The sequence below is a fragment of the Scyliorhinus torazame genome, chromosome 2, assembly GCF_047496885.1.
Source record: "Scyliorhinus torazame isolate Kashiwa2021f chromosome 2, sScyTor2.1, whole genome shotgun sequence".
Classification (NCBI taxonomy): Eukaryota; Metazoa; Chordata; class Chondrichthyes; order Carcharhiniformes; family Scyliorhinidae; genus Scyliorhinus; species Scyliorhinus torazame.
Genome location: NC_092708.1, coordinates 380,157,597 through 380,178,790, shown reverse-complemented (window position 1 = coordinate 380,178,790; position 21,194 = coordinate 380,157,597). Strand labels below are relative to the sequence as shown.

The window sequence follows — 21,194 nt, the reverse complement described above, 5'->3', positions numbered from 1 at the left end:
AAGCATAGTAATCTGTAACCTGGAAATTCTTACAGAAACAATGTCACAGTGCTGCAGGTTATCATAAAGGAGTCGCAACGGAGATGAGAGTCTAGTTAAGGCAGGACCGTACACGTACCAAAGTGGTTGAAGTACTTCACATGAATCCTCTCTGAAATTCAAACTTATCCAAGAGTTACATTTTATACACTGAGGTTCAATGTGAGCCATCTATCACAGTTACAATTGAAAATCTAGATTTTAATAAATACTTGTGGTATTCAAGGGAGACGACCCACCCCTCCCAACTTCTTCAGTGCTTACTTTAAATTATTTTTAATTTTCCCTCTCTCTCCGCCATCTCCGATGCTGGTCTCCTAGCATCAATAAAAACAGATCCAGGTAAAACAAATTACTTTAACCCGGTCACTAGGTGACACACAAGCTTGGTTGAGGATAGCAGTCTCCTATTAATTTTTCACAGGTTGAAATGCCTATCTCTGCCTCTTCCTCCTCAGTTGGCACAGCCAATACTGGTTCTGAAACGTTCCAGAAGCACCTCCCTTTTTAAAATGATATTGCAATCAAAGTCAAATCAAGACATAACCAACCCCTATTTGGAATCAAAGCTGGCGTTTTGGTGTAAGACAATTTTGAACATGATAATTAAAAAGAAGTCTAGTCACAATATCCCTATCCTCGCACCCATGATAATCAGTAATCACGGTTTGTTTTTGTTTCTTTATTCTTTCATGGGATGTGGGCATTGCTGGCAAGGATAGCATTTGTTACCCATCCCTAATTGCACTTGAACTGTGTGGCTTGTTCAGCCATTTCAGAGGCAGTTGAGTCACAGGTAGGCCAGGCAAGGATTTCCTTCTCTGACTGACATTAGTGATCCAGATGGATTTTTTACGACAATCTAGTATAGTTTTATAGTCACCAGTACTGGTGACAAGCTTTCAATTTCAGATTTTATTAACTGAATTCAAATTCCATCAGCTGATGTGGTGGCCTTTGAACCCATGTTTCTGGACTACTAGCCCAGTGACAATACTGCTAAGCTACTCTTTCCTACCTATTTAAAAAAAAAAAAGTGGTATTCAATTATGGTTTAGAACTGATCTACAATTTAACATCTTTTCATGCTGATTTGAATTTGTTACATTGGGAGTGAGCACTGTCCAAATTAAATTGTTAATACCAAAATGGATTAAAGTTGCTCCCGAACCTCCAATGGAAGAAGGGAGTATGGCACAGTGATCACTTTGAAATGTTTAGGGACCAAGGAGTTGGAGGGTTTCCACAATCAATTCATGGGATGTGGTGTGTCGCTGGCTAGGTTAGCATTTATTGCACTTGAACTGAATGGCTGCTGGGTCATTTCGGAGTCGACCATGTGATTGAGTCACATGTAGGCCAGAGCAGGTAATGATGACAGCTGATGATAGCCTTCCCTAAAAGACATTAATTGTTGTACAAACCCATCTGGTTCACTAAACAATAGTTTCATGGTTTTCGTTAGACTTTTAATTCCAGATGTTTACTGGATTCAAATTTCCCACTTTCTCATGGATTAATGAGACCCTCACAGCGACGGGGACATGATTGCTGATACATCTTTGCCAGATTGTTCTCAGTGGGTGGAATCCAGTTGGGAATTATTTTCTCTTGACGGTAATAAAAGAGTTCATACTTTCGAATAGTGACACAATCATGCAGATCAGCATCCCCGTAATATAAATAAGTCTTTTATTATGTTTGCTTTGCAATTCACGGAGTGGTCTTCAGTGATTGAATGAGATGGAATGCTGCTCCTAGTGCCCAGCTAGTTTCTATATTATTGACTTTCTTGGCCAGCTGTGAAAATAGGAAATGGAAGAATGAGAAATGTCGCAACAAAATAAATCTCCATCTGGAGCAAGGCATGAAGAGGCAAACAAGTTGGATCAGAATGGAGTTGAAAGAGTCAAAACAAAGACTATAAGATTCTTCAATTTTACTCCTGAGACAGAATTGTTTTGGATTGAGGAGTAACTTGCCCCACCATGAAAAAGATTGCGTTAACCCTGTTCCTGATGAATGATTCACAGCCATTTGATGCACTGTGGAGCATTGATTGAATGGAATTGGGCTGCCTGCTATCTCTGGGGAGGACGTCCCATCTCCTAGAACTAGCAGCAGTGGCCACTGCTGGGTCTACACAAGAGTCCCAGAGAATAAAGTACTGGGAACCCAGGATATATTCCAGTCTCTTGCCAGGAGAGCAGGTTACAGGAGGATGGGATTAACCTTGGATGGGGCTCCCCAATCAGAAAACGGGGCCTGTGAGGGAGACGTGCACCGCCCCTTTCCATCTCCTGCTACCTCCCTCTTGCCCAAGGCCCTAGTAGGGCTTAACCACTGTCACTGACCATCTTCCACCAGCTTAAGCATTGTGGCTGGGTCCTTTCGGGTTTTATCAATGTTATTTGGAATAACATTTTGAAACTATTTTCTCGTAACTTATGGATACCGTCTCCACCTTGATTATGTTTTTTTTTTAAAAGAGTAAAACAAGGATGTAAAACTTAAATTCAAAATTGGCAGGGGAAAGTGACTTTAAAACCTCTGAGCAATGTGAAAAGATACATTGAGCCGCTAACAACCTTTCTGGCAATCTGCTTATGGCGCTCCTTGAATCCTATTCAGAACAGGCACTATGCGTACCTGTAGTTCGGTGTGATCATAAAATCCAAACCCTTCCTTGAGTAAGGCAGTGATATACGTTAGATCCATGCATAGAAAGGGACTGCCTGTGGTTGCTTCATTTAAGTCTTCGCACACTGAAGATTTGAAAGTTCATAATTAGACTGCAGGAAAACAGGAGTGGTTGACTTTTACTCTGGCCTGTTAAAGACTATTTGCGAACACATCACAGCTGGCTATCACTTATCTCTTTCTTAAATGTACATGTTTTGACTCCTTTAAATGGGGCAATCCATTCGAAATACACCATTTGGCCCAACAGGTTCATGCTTCACATGAGTTTTCACCCTTCTTTATCTAACCTCAGCGTATCTTTCTAATCTTTTCTCTCTCATCTACTTATTTAGCTTCCTCTTAAATGCATCTAGCTATTCACCCTAACTGTTCCATGTGAAAAGTTTCATATTTGACCTAGTTGCTAGAAAAGTTTCTCCTGAATTTGTTATTGGATTTATTAGTGCAGATCTTCTGTTTACTAGCCCAAGTTCTAGACTCTTCCCACAATTGGAACACCTTTCCCACGTCTATCTCCTCAAACCTTGCCAAAATTTTTAAGACCTTTATTAGTTCATCCAGCTGTATTTTCTGGAGGAAAAAAAGAGATTCTTCCTGTTCAGTCTTTCCCAATAGATACAATCTCTAAGGAAATTGAGTAAATTGTCATTTGAACCTTCTCCAGTGACTCCGGGACAGAAACTGTGCTTGAGGAATGTTTGAGGAGAAAGGCAAATTAAGCCTTGCTTTTAATTTGACACCATCACATATAAAGTTACAAAATATACACCTCGTGCTTGCAAATTTGTTTTTTTGCATTTTCATGGAATGATCCTTTAAAACAGGTTTAGATTTCTTAACAATACCTAGCAGAGTTTAAGGCTCGGGATGGGCGTGTGTTGCTGGCAAGGCCAGCAATTATTGCACATTCCTCGTTACCCCTGAGGTGGTGGTAGTGGGCTATCTTCTTGAACCGTTGCAGTATGTGTGTGGTTAAGGTATTCCCCTCAAATATTATTAGTTTGTTCACCTTCTGTCCATTTAGAAAGACAAAACCTCTGACAACAAGCAAAAATTGTCCCATCAGAAAGAAAATAATTCATGTTGAAAAAGGTCTGCGTTCCCCATACAATCTTGCTTTGGAAGTTAGTTTTCGTTCTAACGGAATCGGGTGGGATTCTACGACCCCCCCGCTGGGTCGGAGAATAGCCGGGGGCAGGCGTGAATCCCGCCCCCGCTGGTTGTCGAATTCTCCGGCACCGGATATTTGGTGGGGGCGGGAATCGCGCCGGTCGTCGAGCTCCCCCCCCCCCCACCCCAACCCGGGCGATTCTCCGGCCAGTGATGGGTCGAAGTCCCGTTGCTGGTATGCCTGTCCCGCCGGCGAGGATCAAACCACCTCTCTTCCCGGCGGGACTAGGCGGCGTGGGCGGGCTGTGGGGTCCTGGGGAGGGGGCGATCTGGACGATCTGGCCCCGGGGGGTGCCCCCATGGTGGCCTGGCCCGCGATCGGGGCCCACCGATCCGCGGGCGGGCCTGTGCCATGGGGACACTCTTTTACTACGCGCGGTCGTGTAGGTCTCCGCGATGGCTGATGCATCGGTGACCCCCCCCCCCTTGCGCATGCGCGGGGACGAGGTCAGCGCGGACTTCCGCCGCCCGGCAAAGTCCTTTCGGCCCCGACTGGCGTGGCGCCAAAGGCCTTTCCCGCCGGTCGGCGGCGCGCAAACCACTCCGGTGCGGGGCTTGGCCTCTAAAAGGTGCGGATTCCGCACCTTTGGGGCAGCCCGAAGCTGGAGTGGTTCACGCCACTCTATCCCGCCGGGACCCCCGCCCCGCCGGGTAGGGGAGAATCCCGCCCCACGTCTTTCAATTAAAGAATGCAGTGTAAAGCGTTTGCAGGAAATGCTGCAATGAGTAGCCTGTTCTGAATGACAACCAGTTCTATTTAATTAAGGAGGGTAGAAACCTTTTGCAGAACTGCCTTAAAACATCGAATATTCCCACATACCTTCCACTGCTTTCATTTCAAAATCCTTCACAAGTATAATGCCACCCTTCTCAACATCTTAAAAAAAGAGAGAAATAAAGTTTTTGAAAATGGTCTTCAGACATATGCAGGACAAAAAAAAACAACATTCTAGCTGCTCACGTACCAATCATTCCTGCATCCACAGCTCGGTCATAGTAATATGAGAAGGCATAGAAATTCATGCTTTTGATTTCATCTTGCTGGTCAAGTTTCTTTTGTATCACCTTTATAACTTCAGTGTAGCAGGAGTGGAAGCCAGGGGAAACTGTGATTACAAATACAGAAAAAGATAAAAGACTTGCATTGTGCCCTTCAGCCAGTGAAATACTGTTGAAATGTACTCAAATGTTGTAATGTAGGTAATGCAGCAGCGAGTTTGCACAAGGCAAACTCACAAACAGCAATGTGGTGATGACCAGATAACCTGTTCTGGTGATGTTGATTAGGAGATACATATTGACCAAGACAACTGGGCTAACTCCACTTCTGTTCTGCAAAAAGGGATATTTTACCCCGAGACTGTGCCTCCGTTTAACGTCCCATCCAAAATACGGCACCACCAACAGTGCAACGCTCCTCCAATATTGCACTGGAGTATCGACCTAAACCTTTGTGCCCATGTCTCTGGAGTAGGACTTAAAATCCACAACCGTCTCAGTCGCAACAGTACTACGAACTGAGCAACAGTTGACGCAAACAGGTCATTCCATCAGATTCATAAAATTTCCCTTTTCTAGACAAATTTTAATGGCCCTCACATTATGTACAGATCAGGAATAAATCATGGTTCAATCTTCATCTGGATGGTACAGTACCTCGACATGTTCTTGCATATTCAAAAAGAAAAAAGTACCATTAGGACAGCTAGACATATTCTCTACTTCAGAGTGGATCGCAACACAAGTAGAAAGAAAGTAGTCCCAGTGCAAGAGTCAAATCCAAGCAGTTTTATACACATTATCTTAACAGATTTGCCATTCCACTTTCAACTAGGTGAAGTATCCCAAGTTAAAATTTACAATTTGTATTTTGTTTAATTTTAAAACTAAAGCTAAAAATGGTCCCAGTTTGATGTGTTGGACTGTCATTGCCATCTAGAAGTGGTACTGAGTTCCTTGATATGATGTAGGGCCTGAACCTACAATAATCGCAGTAGAGGTCTTCGTTAAAAAAAAAATGTTTAAATGACAACTAATCCGTTAAATCCTGGAGAGATTTCTACAGTCCCCAACAACGTGGTTTGACTTCAGCTGTGCTGAACATCCAAGATGGTTCACCACTCGATCAATAAATGCGATGTAAAAGATTGTGTACTCTTTGTTGAACGCTGTGCAGCACTAATCAATTAATTTGGGAGCATGATATTTTATTCATGAAGGTTCAGTTTACAGAAATATTGAATCAAGTTCTGTGCAAAGTCACGGTTGCTTAATTGAGGGACAGCATTATCCTACCTTCTTTCATTCCTCCAAACTTATAGTTGACTCCTCCAAATTTCCATTCAGCTTTTAAAGACTGTGGTAAGCATGAACTCCTATATCTTCTGCTCTCACCGTCTGTACGGACAAATGGTCAGTGTTTAGAAGGATACAATAAATCAAACTAAGGAAACAAGTGCAATTGTCTACAGTGATAGTCACGCATTCAAACGTCCAACCTCGAGAAAGGGACAAACTCACTTAATTTTGTTCCATCACAGATGAGTGTAATGAGATTTAATCTCCAAGGTTGACAATTTTTGGTCACCGATTCATTCCTATTTATTAAATTGAATGGCAGGTTGGGCAGAGAAGTACACAAACCATTAAGTTCCATAGAGTGTTGACCATCTCAATTCACAATTCGTCCGCAACAGTCACTAGGAAGAGCAGTGGCCCCAGGAGGTTCCCCTCTTTTAGTGAGGGGAGAAAGGGAGCCGCCACCTCAGGCTCATCTGCAGTAATAATCTAGATCAAGGCAGTCTTACTGTGTCACTGCATCTGAATTAATAATCGTTTCTACCTCAAAAACAACAATATCCCAGGAACAAATTCTATCACTGCAAACTGAACTGAGAAAAACGAAACTTGTGCCATTTCTATGACAAGAAATGGAGCCACTCCAATGGCCCGAGCATCTCCAAATCAATCTGGAGTGATTTTACCTTCCAGCCTGTGCAGCGCTGTTTAGTCTCAGCCAGGGCGATGGTGGGGCACCACAATTGGCCTCAGCTTATCTTGCATTGGGGGAGCAGCAACAATAAGGAGGGAAATGCATGGAACTTGAGCAAGACTAATACAGGGCTTGGTTTAGATGTGCCCATCATTTGACTTTTAAACCATTGTGCTATTTCTGTATTACTGTCACAGCACCTTCCAAACCCACAACCGTCACCACCTCAACTTGGAAACATATCACCGTTCCTTCATTATGTTGCTGGTTCAAAGACTGGGATTCATTCCTAACAGCATGGTGGGTGTACCTACATCTCACACACTGTAGCATTTCAAGATCATAGAATCCCTACAGTGCACAAGGAGGTAATTCGGTCCATTGAGTCTACACTGACCCTCCGAAAGAGCACTCTACCTAGGACCACACCCCCGCGCTATCCCCACCTAATATTTGGACACTTCAGGGGCAGTTTAGCGTGACCAATCCACCTAACCTGCACATCTTTGGACTGGGAGGAAATCGGAGCACCCAGAGGAAACCCACAGAGACACGGGGAGAACATGCAAACTCCACATAGACAGTCACCCAAGGCTGGAATTCAGCCCGGGTCCCTGGAGCTGTGAGGCAGCAGTGTTACCCCTGTGCCAACCCATGACTCAACACCACCTTCACAAAGGCAATTAGGGATGGGCCATAAAACTGCTGGCTGAGCTCATGTCCTGTGAAAAACTAAAGAAATTCTCCAGTGAAAATGGTTTGGATTCCAGTGCATTGGGAGTCCATATATACAATTTGTGCACAATTTACTTCAACTTCCAGTGCGTCAAATTCTGTCCAACAACAAAAAGCTTACCTGGACTCCGAACTCAATGAAGCATCAGAGTAAGCAAAAATGATTAGAGAGAAAACTGGAGCGGGGCAGAATAAGTCTAGAAATTAGTATTTTTCTTTGAACTACAAAACCAAAAAATATGTAGGCAGGAATTAAAAGAATATTGCACACACCTTTTGCATCCAATGCTCCCAGGACAGCAAGTCTTGCTACTTTCAGTCCAAAACCTAAATAACTAATAGTCAGGAATAAATCAGGATCTTCTGCAAGAATCATACTGATATTAAACATGCATTATAATTTTATTTCTGCAAAATTAGATTAAACTATTTTGTTTCAATGTTGATTGCTGCTACCAATCTTTGGGAGCCAAAGTAAGAGGAACCTTAACCCACTTTGGAGAGAATGGCTAATCTGGCAGTGTGTCAGCAGTTTTATGGTTAATGCACCAGTGCCTTCCTCAAAATGGGCTCGGCAAGTATATTCACTGCACCACATGGAATGTAATGTTGCTGATCAGAAAGGTCCAAGGTGGGACTTCCGGGTGCGGCAATGACCAGCTAAGTCGCACATTTCGGCAGCTCCTGTTGGAACGGACTTTTGGGCTCTTAATAGGAGCCCCAACGGCAATTTAAACGGCCAAAAACACTGTGCGGTAAACCAGAAGGGAATCCCCCCCGGACACGCATGGATAAGGGAGAGGATAGCGGCCGGATTGCGGAGGATCCTCTGGAGCAGCGGCAAGGAAGGCAAGCTCAAAGCAAAATGGCGTCGGAAGGTGGCCGTTTGTTATGGGGCCCGGACCAACAAGAGTTCCTGCTGCGCTGTGTGGAAGAGCTGAAAAAGGAGTTGAAGAAGGAGTTGTTGGCCCTGATATTACAGGCGATTGAAGGGCTAAAGGAGGAGCAGAAGACCCAAGAGCTGGAGCTTCGGGTCGTGAAGGCAAAGGCTGCTGAAAATGAAGACGAAATACAGGGCCTGGTGGTGAAGACAGAGACGCACGAGGCACAGCACAAAAGGTGTGTGGAAAGGCTGGAAGTACTGGAGAATAATTCGAGGAGGAAGAATTTAAGAGTTATGGGTCTTCCCGAAGGCGCAGAAGGGGCGGACGTCGGGACATATGTGAGCACGATGCTTCACTCGCTAATGGGATCGGAGGCCCCGACGGGCCCTTTGGAGGTGGAGGGAGCTTATCGAGTTTTGGCGCGAAGACCGAAGGCTGGAGAAATACCTCGAGCTATAGTGGTGAGGTTTCTCCGCTACAATGACAGAGAGACGGTCCTCAGATGGGCGAAGAAAACTCGGAGCTGTAGGTGGGAGAACGCAGTGATCCGCGTATACCAGGATTGGAGTGCGGAGGTGGCGAGAACGAGGGCAAGTTTTAATCGGGCTAAGGCGGTGCTTCACAAAAAGAAGATCCAGTTTGGAATGTTGCAACCGGCGAGACTGTGGGTCACACACCAAGGGAAGCACCACTACTTTGAGACGGCAGAAGAGGCGTGGACATTAATTGTGGACGAGAAGCTGGAATAGTCTGGCGAGAGAAATAACTTTTGGGACAAAGTGGTGGGGTGATTATGTGGGGCGAGGAAAAAGGGGGGGGGGGGGGATGATTTTTCGATTTGTTAATCTTGCGATCCTGTAACTTTTCTCTCTCCCCCCATGTTGGGGGGGGGGGGGGTGTATGAGGAACTGTGGGCGTCGGCCATTAGGGGCAGGGCCGAGTGGGAAACGCGGGCTTTGTTCCCGCGCTATGGTAATTATGGCGGGAACAGGGACGCAGGAAGGAGGGGGCCTCGCACAGTGGGGGCCGAGGATAAGGGGGGAAGCCGAGGTCAGCCAGAGTTCGCTGACTTCTGCGAGCAACATGGGGGGTGCAACTACGCTAGAGGTGGATCTAGCGGAGGGGGGAGGGGGGTTAACTGGGTTGCTGCTGCTAAGGAGAAGGGGGAGCTGTTATGGGATGGGGTGGCCGAGGCGGGAGGGCGCCGTCGGGGGGATACACGGGTACGTGGGAACCGGGTGAGGAGCTGGGTTAAAAAAGGGGATGGCTAGTCGACAAGGGGGGGGGGGGGTAAAGAGCCCCCCAACCCGGCTGATTACGTGGAACGTGAGAGGGCTGAACGGGCCGATTGAAAGGGCACGGGTACTCGCACACCTAAAGAAATTAAAGGCAGATGTGGTTATGTTGCAGGAGACGCATTTGAAACTGATAGACCAGGTCAGACTACGTAAAGGATGGGTGGGGCAGGTGTTTCATTCGGGGTTGGATGCGAAGAACAGGGGGGTGGCTATCTTGGTGGGGAAACGGGTACTGTTTGAGGCAAAGACCATAGAGGCGGATAGTGGGGGTAGATATGTGATAGTGAGTGGCATATTGCAAGGGGAGGCGGTGGTTCTGGTGAACGTATACGCCCCGAACTGGGATGATGCAAATTTTATGAGGCGTATGTTGGGACGTATCCCGGACCTGGAGGCGGGAAAGTTGGTAATGGGGGGAGACTTCTATACGGTGCTTGATCCAGGGCTGGACCGGTCGAGGTCCAGGACCGGGAGGAGGCCGGCAGCGGCCAGGGTGCTCAAGGACTTCATGGAGCAGATGGGAGGGGTAGACCCCTGGAGATTTAGTAGGCCTAGGAGTAAGGAGTTCTCATTTTTCTCCCATGTTCACAAAGTATACTCACGGATAGACTTTTTTGTCTTGTGAAGGGCACTGATTCCGAAGGTGACAGGGACGGAGTATACGGCCATAGCCATTTCGGACCACGCTCCACATTGGGTAGACCTGGAGGTAGGAGAGGAAAAAGAACAGCACCCACTCTGGAGAATGGATATGGGCTTATTGGCAGATGAGGGGGTATGTTTAAGGGTGAGGGGGTACATCGAAAGGTACTTGGAGCTTAATGACAATGGAGAGGTTCAGGTGGGAGTGGTCTGGGAGGCGTTGAAGGCGGTGGTTAGAGGGGAACTGATATCCATAAGGGCACATAAAGGGAAGCAAGAGGGTAAAGAAAGGGAGCGATTGCTGAAAGAACTTTTGAGGGTGGACAGGCAATATGCGGAGGCACCGGAGGAGGGACTGAACAGGGAAAGACAAAGGCTACATGTGGAATTTGACCTGCTGACCACGGGTAAGGCAGAGGCACAGTGGAGGAGGGCACAGGGTGTACAGTATGAGTATGGAGAGAAGGTGAGTCGGCTACTGGCCCACCAATTGAGGAAGAGGGGAGCAGCGAGGGAGATAGGTGGGGTGAGAGATGAGGAGGGAGAGATGGAACAGGGAGCGGAGAGAGTGAACGGGGTGTTCAAGGCATTTTATGAGAGGTTATATAAGGCTCAGCCCCCGGAAGGGAAGGAGGGAATGATGTGTTTCTTGGATCAGCTGGAATTCCCTAAGGTGGAGGAGCAGGAGAGGGCGGGACTGGGAGCACAGATTGAGATGGAGGAGGTGGTAAAAGGGATTGGGAGCATGCAGGCGGGGAAGGCCCCGGGACCGGACGGATTCCCGGTGGAATTTTATAGGAAGTATATGGACTTACTGGCCCTGCTTTTGACGAGAACCTTTAATGAGGCTAGGGAAAGGGGGTAGTTGCCCCCGACTATATCGGAGGCAACAATATCGCTCCTTTTGAAGAAGGAAAAAGACCCGCTGCAGTGTGGGTCCTACAGGCCCATTTCCCTTCTAAATGTAGATGCTAAGCTCCTGGCCAAGGTGATGGCGACGAGGATAGAGGACTGTGTCCCGGGGGTGGTCCACGAGGATCAAACTGGGTTCGTTAAGGGGAGACAGCTGAACACGAACACACGGAGGTTGCTAGGGGTAATGATGATGCCCCCACCAGAGGGGGAGGCGGAGATAGTGGTGGCGATGGATGCCGAGAAAGCATTCGACAGAGTGGAGTGGGATTATCTGTGGGAGGTGCTGAGGAGATTTGGTTTTGGAGAAGGGTATATCGGATGGGTACAGCTGCTGTATAGGACCCCGGTGGCGAGCGTGGTCATGAACAGACAGAGGTCTGATTACTTCCGTCTTCATAGAGGGACGAGGCAGGGGTGTCCCCTGTCTCCGTTACTGTTTGCATTGGCGATTGAGCCCCTGGCCATAGCACTGAGGGGCTCCAGGAAGTGGAGGGGAGTACTCAGGGGAGGAGAAGAACACCGGGTATCCTTGTATGCGGATGATTTATTGCTGTATGTTGTGGACCCAGTGGAGGGGATGCCTGAGATAATGCAGACACTCGGGGAGTTTGGGGAATTTTCAGGGTACAAATTGAATACGGGTAAGAGTGAGTTGTTTGTGGTGCATCCAGGGGAGCAGAGCAGGGGAATAAATGACTTACCGCTGAGGAAGGTAACAAGAGATTTCCGGTACTTAGGGATTCAGATAGCCAGGAGTTGGGGAACCTTACATAGGCTTAATTTAACAAGATTGGTGGAACAGATGGAGGAGGATTTTAAGAGATGGGACATAGGGCCCCTGTCACTGGTGGGTAGGGTGCAGGCGGTCAAAATGGTAGTCCTCCCGAGATTCCTCTTTGTGTTTCAGTGCCTTCCGGTGATGGTCACGAAGGCTTTTTTCAAGAGAATTGAGAAAAGTGTCATGAGTTTTGTGTGGGCCGGGAAGACCCCGAGAGTGAGGAGGGGGTTCTTGCAGCGTAGCAGGGATAGGGGGGGGGGCTGGCACTACCGAGCCTAAGTGAATACTACTGGGCCGCCAATATCTCAATGGTGTGTAAGTGGATGGGAGAAGGGGAGGGAGCGGCGTGGAAGAGATTGGAGATGGCGTCCTGCAAGGGAACCAGCCTACAAGCAATGGTGACGGCGCCGTTGCCGTTCTCCCCGAAGAAATACACCACAAGTCCAGTGGTGGTGGCAACATTAAAAATTTGGGGGCAGTGGAGACGACATAGGGGAAGGACAGGAGCCTCGGTGCGGTCCCCGATAAGAAATAACCATAGGTTTGTCCCGGGGAGAATGGATGGGGGATTTGGAGCATGGCAGAGAGCTGGGGTTGTGCAACTGAGAGATCTGTTCATAGATGGGACGTTTGCGAGTCTGGGAGCGCTGACGGAAAAATATGGGTTGCCCCAAGGGAATGAATTTCGATACATGCAACTGAGGGCTTTTGCGAGGCAACAGGTGAGGGAATTCCCTCAGCTCCCGATGCAGGAGATTCAAGATAGAGTGATCTCAGGGACATGGGTGGGGGATGGTAGGGTGTCGGATATATACAGGGAAATGAGGGACGAGGGGGAGATCATGGTGGATGAGCTAAAGGGGAAATGGGAAGAAGAGCTGGGGGAAGAGATTGAGGAGGGGCTGTGGGACTCGTCGTCCTCGTGCGCCAGGCTAAGCCTGATACAATTCAAGGTTTTACACAGGGTGCATATGACCAGAGCAAGGTCGGGGTAGAGGATAGGTGTGGGAGATGCTCGAGAAGCCCAGCAAACCACACCCACATGTTTTGGTCATGTCCGGCACTGCAGGGGTTCTGGGTGGGGGTGGCAAAGGTGCTTTCGAAGGTGGTGGGGGTTCGGGTCGAGCCAGGCTGGGGGTTGGCTATATTTGGGGTTGCAGAAGAGCCGGGAGTGCAGGAGGCGAAAGAGGCTGATGTCTTGGCCTTTGCGTCCCTAGTAGCCCGGCGAAGGATATTGCTCATGTGGAAGGAAGCCAAACCCCCGGGCGTGGAGACCTGGATAAATGACATGGCAGGGTTTATAAAACTAGAACGGATAAAGTTTGCACTAAGGGGTTCGGCTCAAGGGTTCACCAGGCGGTGGCAACCGTTCATTGACTACCTCGCAGAACGATAAAGGAAACGGGAAGGTAGCAGCAGCAACCCAGGGGGGAGGGAGGGCTCGGGCGGGTCCTCAGGGATGTTTGTGTATAGATATTTGTACCAGGTTATGTATATTGGATTGTTTGATTTTATTTTTGGAGAGAGATATTATTTTTGATATGGCAGTTGCCATTTAGTTTATACATTATTTATTTATTTGTTAAAACGGCCACTGTTATTTATACTGTTTTATTGTTGTAAAAAGGAAAACCTTTGTATTGTTTTGTTTGGCCAAAAATCTTTGCATAAAATATATTTTAATAAAAAGAAAGGTCCAAGGTTCAAAATCTGGTCTTTGGACTAAATGTCGTGGTTGGCAAGTTTGGGGCTGTTGGATAGGAGGGGAAAAGGAAACAAAAAGGTTCTCTTTCGATCATCAACAATTGAGCCCAGATAGAAAGTGCACGGACATGCTTTGAGTGAGGACAGAAAAGGATCAGGTGTAATGTTCTCATTACATCTACCGTCTAAGCTCACAATGGAAGAGAGGTCTGCTCTGCCATTAATTTAAAAAAAAATTTAGAGCACCCAATTCATTTTTTCCAATTAACGGGCAATTTTAGCATGGCCAATCCACCTATCTGCACATCTTTGGGTTGTGGGGCGAAACCCAAGCAAACACGGGGAGAATGTGCAAACTCCACACGGACAGTCACCCAGAGCTGGGATTGAACCTGGGACGTCGGCGTTGTGAGGCAGAATGCTAACCACTGTGCTGCACCTGCTCCGCTATTCATTAGACCATGGCTGATCTCGCCTTTCCCCATATTCCTGGATTCCTTCAGCCCCAAGAGCTATATCTGATTATTTCTTGAAATTACACATTTTGGCCTCGACTACTTTCTGTGGTAGCGAATTCCACAGATTCACCACTCTCTGGGTGAAATAAACTTCTCCTCACCTCAGTCCTAAAAGGTTTACCCCTTACCTTCAAACTATGACCCTTAGTTCTGAACTCCCCCGCCATCGGGAACATTCTTTCTGAATCTACAGGTTAAAATTGTTTCCCTGGTGGAGAATTCCAGAACCAGGGGACATAGATTAAAGATAAGAGGTATAATGGGGACATGAGGAAGAACTTTTTTTTTTTAAAACGCAGAGGTTAGTTTGTGAAGGCAGAAACCCTAAACTCTTTTAAAAAGTATCTGGACCGGAGCAGCACGGTGGCGCAGTGGTTAGCCCTGCTGCCTCACAGCGGCGAGGTCCCAGGTTCGATCCCGGCTCTGATCCCTGTCCGCGTGGAGTTTGCACATTCTCCCCGTGTTTGTGTGGGTTTCGCCCCCACAACCCAAAAATGTGCAGGGTAGGTGGATTGGCCACACTAAATTGCCCCTTAATTGGACAAAATGATTGGGTACTCTACATTTAAAAAAGTACCTGGACCTGCACCTTAAATGTTCTAACCTACAGCGCTATGGACCAGGTGCAGGAAGGTGGGAATAGAAAGGGCACCTGGGTGTCCTCGGGCTGGACAAGATCAGCCGAATGGCCTCCTTCGGTGCTGTATCTTTTGTATGATACCTCGCCTAATCCTGTTAAACTTTTATAAGTTAGACATTTATAAATTTCTATGAGATCTCCTCTCTTCTAAACCAATGAATATGATCCTAACCAACTTAGTCCCGCCTTCCCAGGAATCAGCCTGGTAAACCTTCGCTGCACTCTCACCACAGCAAGACTATCCTTCCTCAGACAAGGACACCAAAACTACACAGAATATTCCAGGTGTGGCCTCACCAATGCCCTATACAATTGCAGTGAAACATCCCTGTTCCTAAACTCAAATTCTCCCGTTATGAAGGCCAACATACCATTTGCCTTCTTTACTGTCTGCTTACCTACACACTTATTTTCAGCGACACCAAGGTTTTGCTGAGTATCCACTTCTCCCAATTTACACCCATTCAAATAATAATCTGCCTTCCTATTTTTGGTACCAAAGCGGAGAACCTCACATTCATCCATGCACGTGTGCACTCACTCAACCTGTCCAAATCCTGTTGAATCATCTCTGCATTCTCCTCGCAGCTCACCCTCCCACCCAATTTTGTATAATCTGCAAATTTGAAGATAATACATTTAGTTCTAATATATAATCTGAACAGTCGAGGTCCCAGCACAGATCCCTACGGTGCCCCACTAGTCACTGCCTACGAATCTGAAAAAGACCCATTTATTCCAACTTTTTGCTTGCTGACTGCTAACCAGCTTTCTATCCATCTCCAGACACTACCCGGAATCCCATGCGCTTTAATTTTACATAGTAATCTGCTATGTGAGACCTTGTCGAAAGCCTATGAAAGTCTAAATAAACCACATCCATTGGTTCCCCCTGGTCAACTCTACTAGTTACATCTTCAAATAATTCTAGTATATTTGTCAAGCATGATTTCCCTTTCGTAATGCTGACTTTGTCTGATTACACCACTGCTTTCCAAATTCCAAGCCCCTCAACATTCAGGCTTGGATTGTAAGTGGCAAAGTAGCATTCACACTCCACAAGTGTTAGGCAATGATCATTGCCAACAAGAGAGAATCTAACTCTCTCATCTAACCCTCTCTTGACATTCAATAGCATTACCATCACTGAATCCTTCACCATCAACATCCTGGGGGTGGTGTGTGTGTGTTGGGGGGTGGGGGTGCTTTACCATTAACTGAAAAACTGAACTAGACCAGCATTATAACACAAGAGCAGCTCAGAAGCTGGCATTCTGCAGAGAGTAACCCACCTTCTGACTCCCAAAAGCCTGTTCACTATCTACAAGGCACAAGTCAGCAGTGTGATGGAACACTTCACTTGCCTGGATGAGTGTAACTCCAACACTCAAGAAGCTGGACACCATCAGGGTAAGGCAGCCCGCTTGATTATCACCCCATCCACCACCTTAATCACCCATTGCCTTCACTACTGACGCACAATAGCAGTGTGTACCATCCACAAGATTCACTGCAGCATCTCACCAAGGGACCTTCAAAATCACCTTCCAAACCCAAGACCTCCACCATCTGGAAGGACAACAGGAGCAGATGCATGCGAACACCACGATCTGCAATGTTACCTTCAGCATCGTGCCTTGGAACTATATCGCTGATCCTTCACAAATCAAATTATTGGTGAAAGAATAAAAAACACATGCATTCTAGTTCTGGTTCAAAAAGCCTTCCCAATACCCAGGTTAAACTCACTGGCTTACACTTCCTGGGCTTACCCTGACACCCTTGTTGAAAGAAAAAGGACAAAATACGTGCAATTCTCTGGTCCTCCGGCACCACGCCTATATCTAAGGAGGATTGGGAGATTACATACAGCCAGTTCCTCCACAATTTCCACCCTTACTTTCCTCAATTGAATAGAGGCTGCAGGCTTTTGTGAAATAATAATCTAGTATGAGTCAATTTGGTCACCTAGATGCAAGATAAGAGGTAGCAATTGGCTATAAAAGAATCACAAGGCATCAAACTAGATAAACAGATGATCAATCTTAGGAGATGCGGAGATACAGACATCAACTAGTAGTATAGAACGTCCATCCATACTAAATATAGTAACAACAGGCCAAAGGGGAAAAATACAAGATGCAGTGTGCCTGAAATGTGCATGTCCAGGATTCTATTAAAATTGGGCTTCAGGTTTCATGAATAAATGTAACAAGGTGCCTGTATGTCATACCTCGAGAGGCAGCTAGCACACGTCAACAGATCCACTTTGAACTACCTCCCTCCTGGGCAGTGGCCTTCGGGTAAGTGTGGGAGGAGGAGAATGAGGGAGGAACGACTGATACGCAGTCATTCTCACGAGTGCTATGGTGTCACAGATTAGAAGAACTCTTGTTTCTCTTGACTCCACATGAAGGGATTTTAAAAACAAAACTTGCAAAGCACATCATGGCAGGAAAATCTGAGTGGAGGAGGCCCAGCTCAATGTGACCAGTGGTTAAGCGTTAGGCCCCTTAACATATACAACAGGCCTAACATTTGTTTTAGGTGACCATCAGAAATGCCTGCAAAATTGCCTGATTCAATACTGGGTAGGACACATTTCAGAAGTCTTTGGGACAGAGGACATATACCCTAGAAAATTGTTTATGTCCCCAGATGTCAAGGTCCAATTTCTCCCAAAAACTTTGGACTGGTGTCAGGAAATTCTTCACACAAGAAATAATCAACACCAGGAATGGATTTTCAGATGTAGTGGAGGCAAACCCAATGGAATTATTTAGAGGAGCTTGAATAATAACTGATTGACCCAAGGACCCAGTTAACATCATATGTTAATAAATTTACACCTAGGAATAAATCTTTGTTCTTAAAAAATGGTCAATACTTAAACATACAATCATGAGTGCAAACAGGTGGGATTTCAGACAATTGCATTCAGGAAGACCTTAACCGGATCACCGAGATGAACAAAGATGCAGAGTACCAATTAGCTAGAATTACGACCAATACTTTTACAACAAATATAGTGCACTCAACAACACCAAATATTATTGGTTGCATTTTTATTGCAATGATTGTTGAAAGTCTAATATTATGAAACACACCTGTGGGTGTAGAGTCTGTAGGAACTGTTAAACATATCAAAGGAACTGATGTATTCCTCAGGTGCAGCATGAAGTGTACTCTGCAAGATTGAAAAAACATGTCAGCTCAACACAAAAAGGTTAAATACAAATATTCCTCAACACAAAAAGGTTAAATACAAATATTCCCTCCCTGATTCCTCTTTGACGCAAGGCTGATACTGAAGTTGAGTGAGCTGGGCTCCTGCCCATTACACCATATTGGGATTGGGTTACATTAAAAAAACAAGATACACAGCACGATTATGCTATCGTGATAAGATTGAGATGAAAATCCAAAGGATAACAAGAAAAAGAAAAGCCACACGGAAAGACTTGTTCTTTAGCCTGCAAATGCTGAGTGAATGTTTCTGTCTCTACAATTAACAATGTGGTGCTTCTGGAATCAGCAAAAACAGTATTACAACACCTTACAACAGACACTTCACAGGAGAGAAATAAAAAGAAAATCTTTCTAGGAGTCAACCATGGCTCAGTTGGTCACATTGTCACCTGTCAAAAAGGTTGTGTGTGTTCAAGTCCCATTCCAGACACTTGAGCACAATATCTGCGGGAGTGCTGTACTGTTGGAGCTGACATCTTCTGGGTGACATGTTGAAGTCTGTCGACTCTCTCAAGCTGCCATAAATAATCTCATCCAAAAGCAAAATATGGAAATCCGAAATAAAGAGTGAGAAATACCCAGCAGGTTGGACAGCATTTAGTGGAGAGAGAAATAGAGTTAACACGTCAGGTCGACGACCTTCCATCAGAACTCAAAATTATCTAATTGCAGTGGGTTTTGACCAACACAATTTAAAGAAACTATTTCCTAATGTATTCCTAAACTATTTCCTAATTCCTTTCTGAATTGATCAAGTAAACCAATCAGTTATGGCTGGCCATTTCAGGTTTTTAATCCTAAGAGCAATTTAGCGTGGCCAATCCACCTTCCCTGCACATCTTTTTTGGGTTGTGGGGGTGAGACCAATGAAGACACGGTGAGAATGTGCAAACTCAACACGGACAGTGACCCGGGGCTGGGATCGAACCCAGGTCCTTGGCGCCGCGAGGCGGCAATGCTAACCACTGTGCCGCCCTCCATCTCAGTTGGTTAACAGTGTGGAGCTTAACACTGGACAGCCTGGGTTCAGGCACCTTACTGGCGGGGATAGTTCTTGGGGCAAGCCTCTTCAACTTGCCCCTTGTAAAATTAACAGCCTTAATTAACGATCCTCTGAGACCAAGAACGTTACATGAAGAAAACCAAAAACAAATAGATAAGGCAATGAATGGAAACTTTGGATGTGACACCCATTTCCAGTGAATGAAATAAACTAAATATATAAACACCTTGCTTGCCTCAGTTTAACATTGGAGGGGTAGAGGAGGAGGATTTGAAAGACTCATCTACACAACAGTTTTATCTCCTGAAGTTTCAATTATAAACAAGTGCTTGTACGACAACTTTTAGAAACTGAAAACTTGCGAACCCACAGATTGGTGTTGGGGCCAGGAATCATAGAATTTACAGTGCAGAAGGAAGCCACTCGGCCCATCGAGTCTGCACCGGCCCTTGGAAAGAGCACCCTAATCAAGCCCACATCCTATCCCCGCAACCCCTCCTAACCTATTTGGACACTAAGGGCAATTTGGCATGGCCAATCCACCTAACCTATAATATATTTGGACTGTGGAAGGATACCGGAGCAGCCAGAGGAAACCCACGCAGACATGGGGAGAACGTGCAGACTCCGCTCAGACAGTTATCTAAGCCGGGATTCGAACCTGGGATGCTGGAGCTGTGAAGCAACAGTGCTAACCACTGTGCTACTGTGCCGCCCAAATGGAAAGGAAACTCCTTGCTAGATTTAACAAATTTCATTCCTCGTTGGGTCAGGATCTTGCTTTACTTACCTCAGTCTGTGGGAGGAAAGTTATCTGTGTGGAAGCACCTCCCAAGTCCAGGATTCCCACCGTGTTTTCATTTGAACCGTACAAGTGACCTATAAAATAAATTAAAGTCAAATTCTGGTTTCAAAATGCTGCTAGAAATCTCCCTGTGAATAAAAAACCTTACTTGCTACTATAATGGAAATACTGGCAATTCGGCTCGATAAACCTGCCCATTTTAAAAATTAATCTTTAGCCCACTGAACTAGTCTTCTCACCATATAGTGTTGTATGGCTTCCAAAGTTGGGCAATTAATGGGAGTTCTGGCAGAACCCAGAGAAACATTGTTATGGTTAAATCATGGACGATTATCTTTGCAAGGTTTATATTAAATGGTGACACAAACTGCCGTGAATTGGAAATCTTTGGATGTTATTGGGATATAAATCTTCAGAACAAAAATACCCAGCATTCTTAACTATAGTTAGTTTTCAATGTTAAAACGATGAAGTCACGTACCAGTCAAGACGTTTACGGTGATCCAGGCTAAAATTCCTACAAAAATAAGAAACTATAATCAACACAAACACTAAAAATATCCATGTAAACAGTTAATACCCGGGCAGGTAAGCGAACGCAAAACAGGAGGTTGCTCTTTAGCCCTCCCAACTTGGTCCTTTTAAATTTTCTCTCCAGAACTCACTGGATCATTACACTTTGCTCCTCTCTCAGTATTACCCTCATGAATTAAGAATTGGTCCATTAATTTTTTATAGGAGTACTTCACCAGGTTAATGTGTGCAAGTGACATTTAGTTTATGGTTTCAGTATCTTGATTGTGCCCTTTGGCTCTTTTTGCAAACAACCCATTGACTTTTTGTTGCACATTCCTCTCCCAAATGCAAACATTTGCCTTTCAATGATAAGATAATTGGCAAAACCTTGTGGGGAGGGGAGAAGATGAGAGTTTTTTTTGAAATGATAAATAACGGAGAAAGTGGTAATGATCTACAATGCACTGACAGAACGGAAAGAAGCTGATATAACAGCAATTTACAAAATAAGGAATCGGATATATACTTGAAGGAAAGAAAATGCAGGCAGGGGAGTGGCCCCCGTTGCACACCACTTTCAAAGAGCCATACAGGTTCTATTCT

General features: G+C 45.7%; 1 protein-coding gene across 3 annotated transcripts in view; it reads right to left on the bottom strand.

The window, feature by feature from the left end:
- Positions 1-1,714: 1,714 nt before the first annotated feature.
- entpd5a (ectonucleoside triphosphate diphosphohydrolase 5a) overlaps positions 1,715-21,194 on the bottom strand; it is a 37,238-nt gene continuing 17,758 nt past the window's right edge. For all 3 annotated transcript variants that reach the window (XM_072493564.1, XM_072493566.1, XM_072493565.1), the window contains 9 exons: positions 20,557-20,592; positions 20,061-20,149; positions 18,126-18,205; positions 7,913-7,974; positions 6,208-6,309; positions 4,878-5,018; positions 4,733-4,789; positions 2,689-2,804; positions 1,715-1,839 (listed from right to left, as the gene is read on the bottom strand). In XM_072493564.1, the coding sequence (XP_072349665.1) occupies positions 1,753-1,839; positions 2,689-2,804; positions 4,733-4,789; positions 4,878-5,018; positions 6,208-6,309; positions 7,913-7,974; positions 18,126-18,205; positions 20,061-20,149; positions 20,557-20,592 (770 nt within the window). In that variant the 3' untranslated portion in view covers positions 1,715-1,752. The remainder of the gene's footprint in view (positions 1,840-2,688; positions 2,805-4,732; positions 4,790-4,877; positions 5,019-6,207; positions 6,310-7,912; positions 7,975-18,125; positions 18,206-20,060; positions 20,150-20,556; positions 20,593-21,194) is intronic.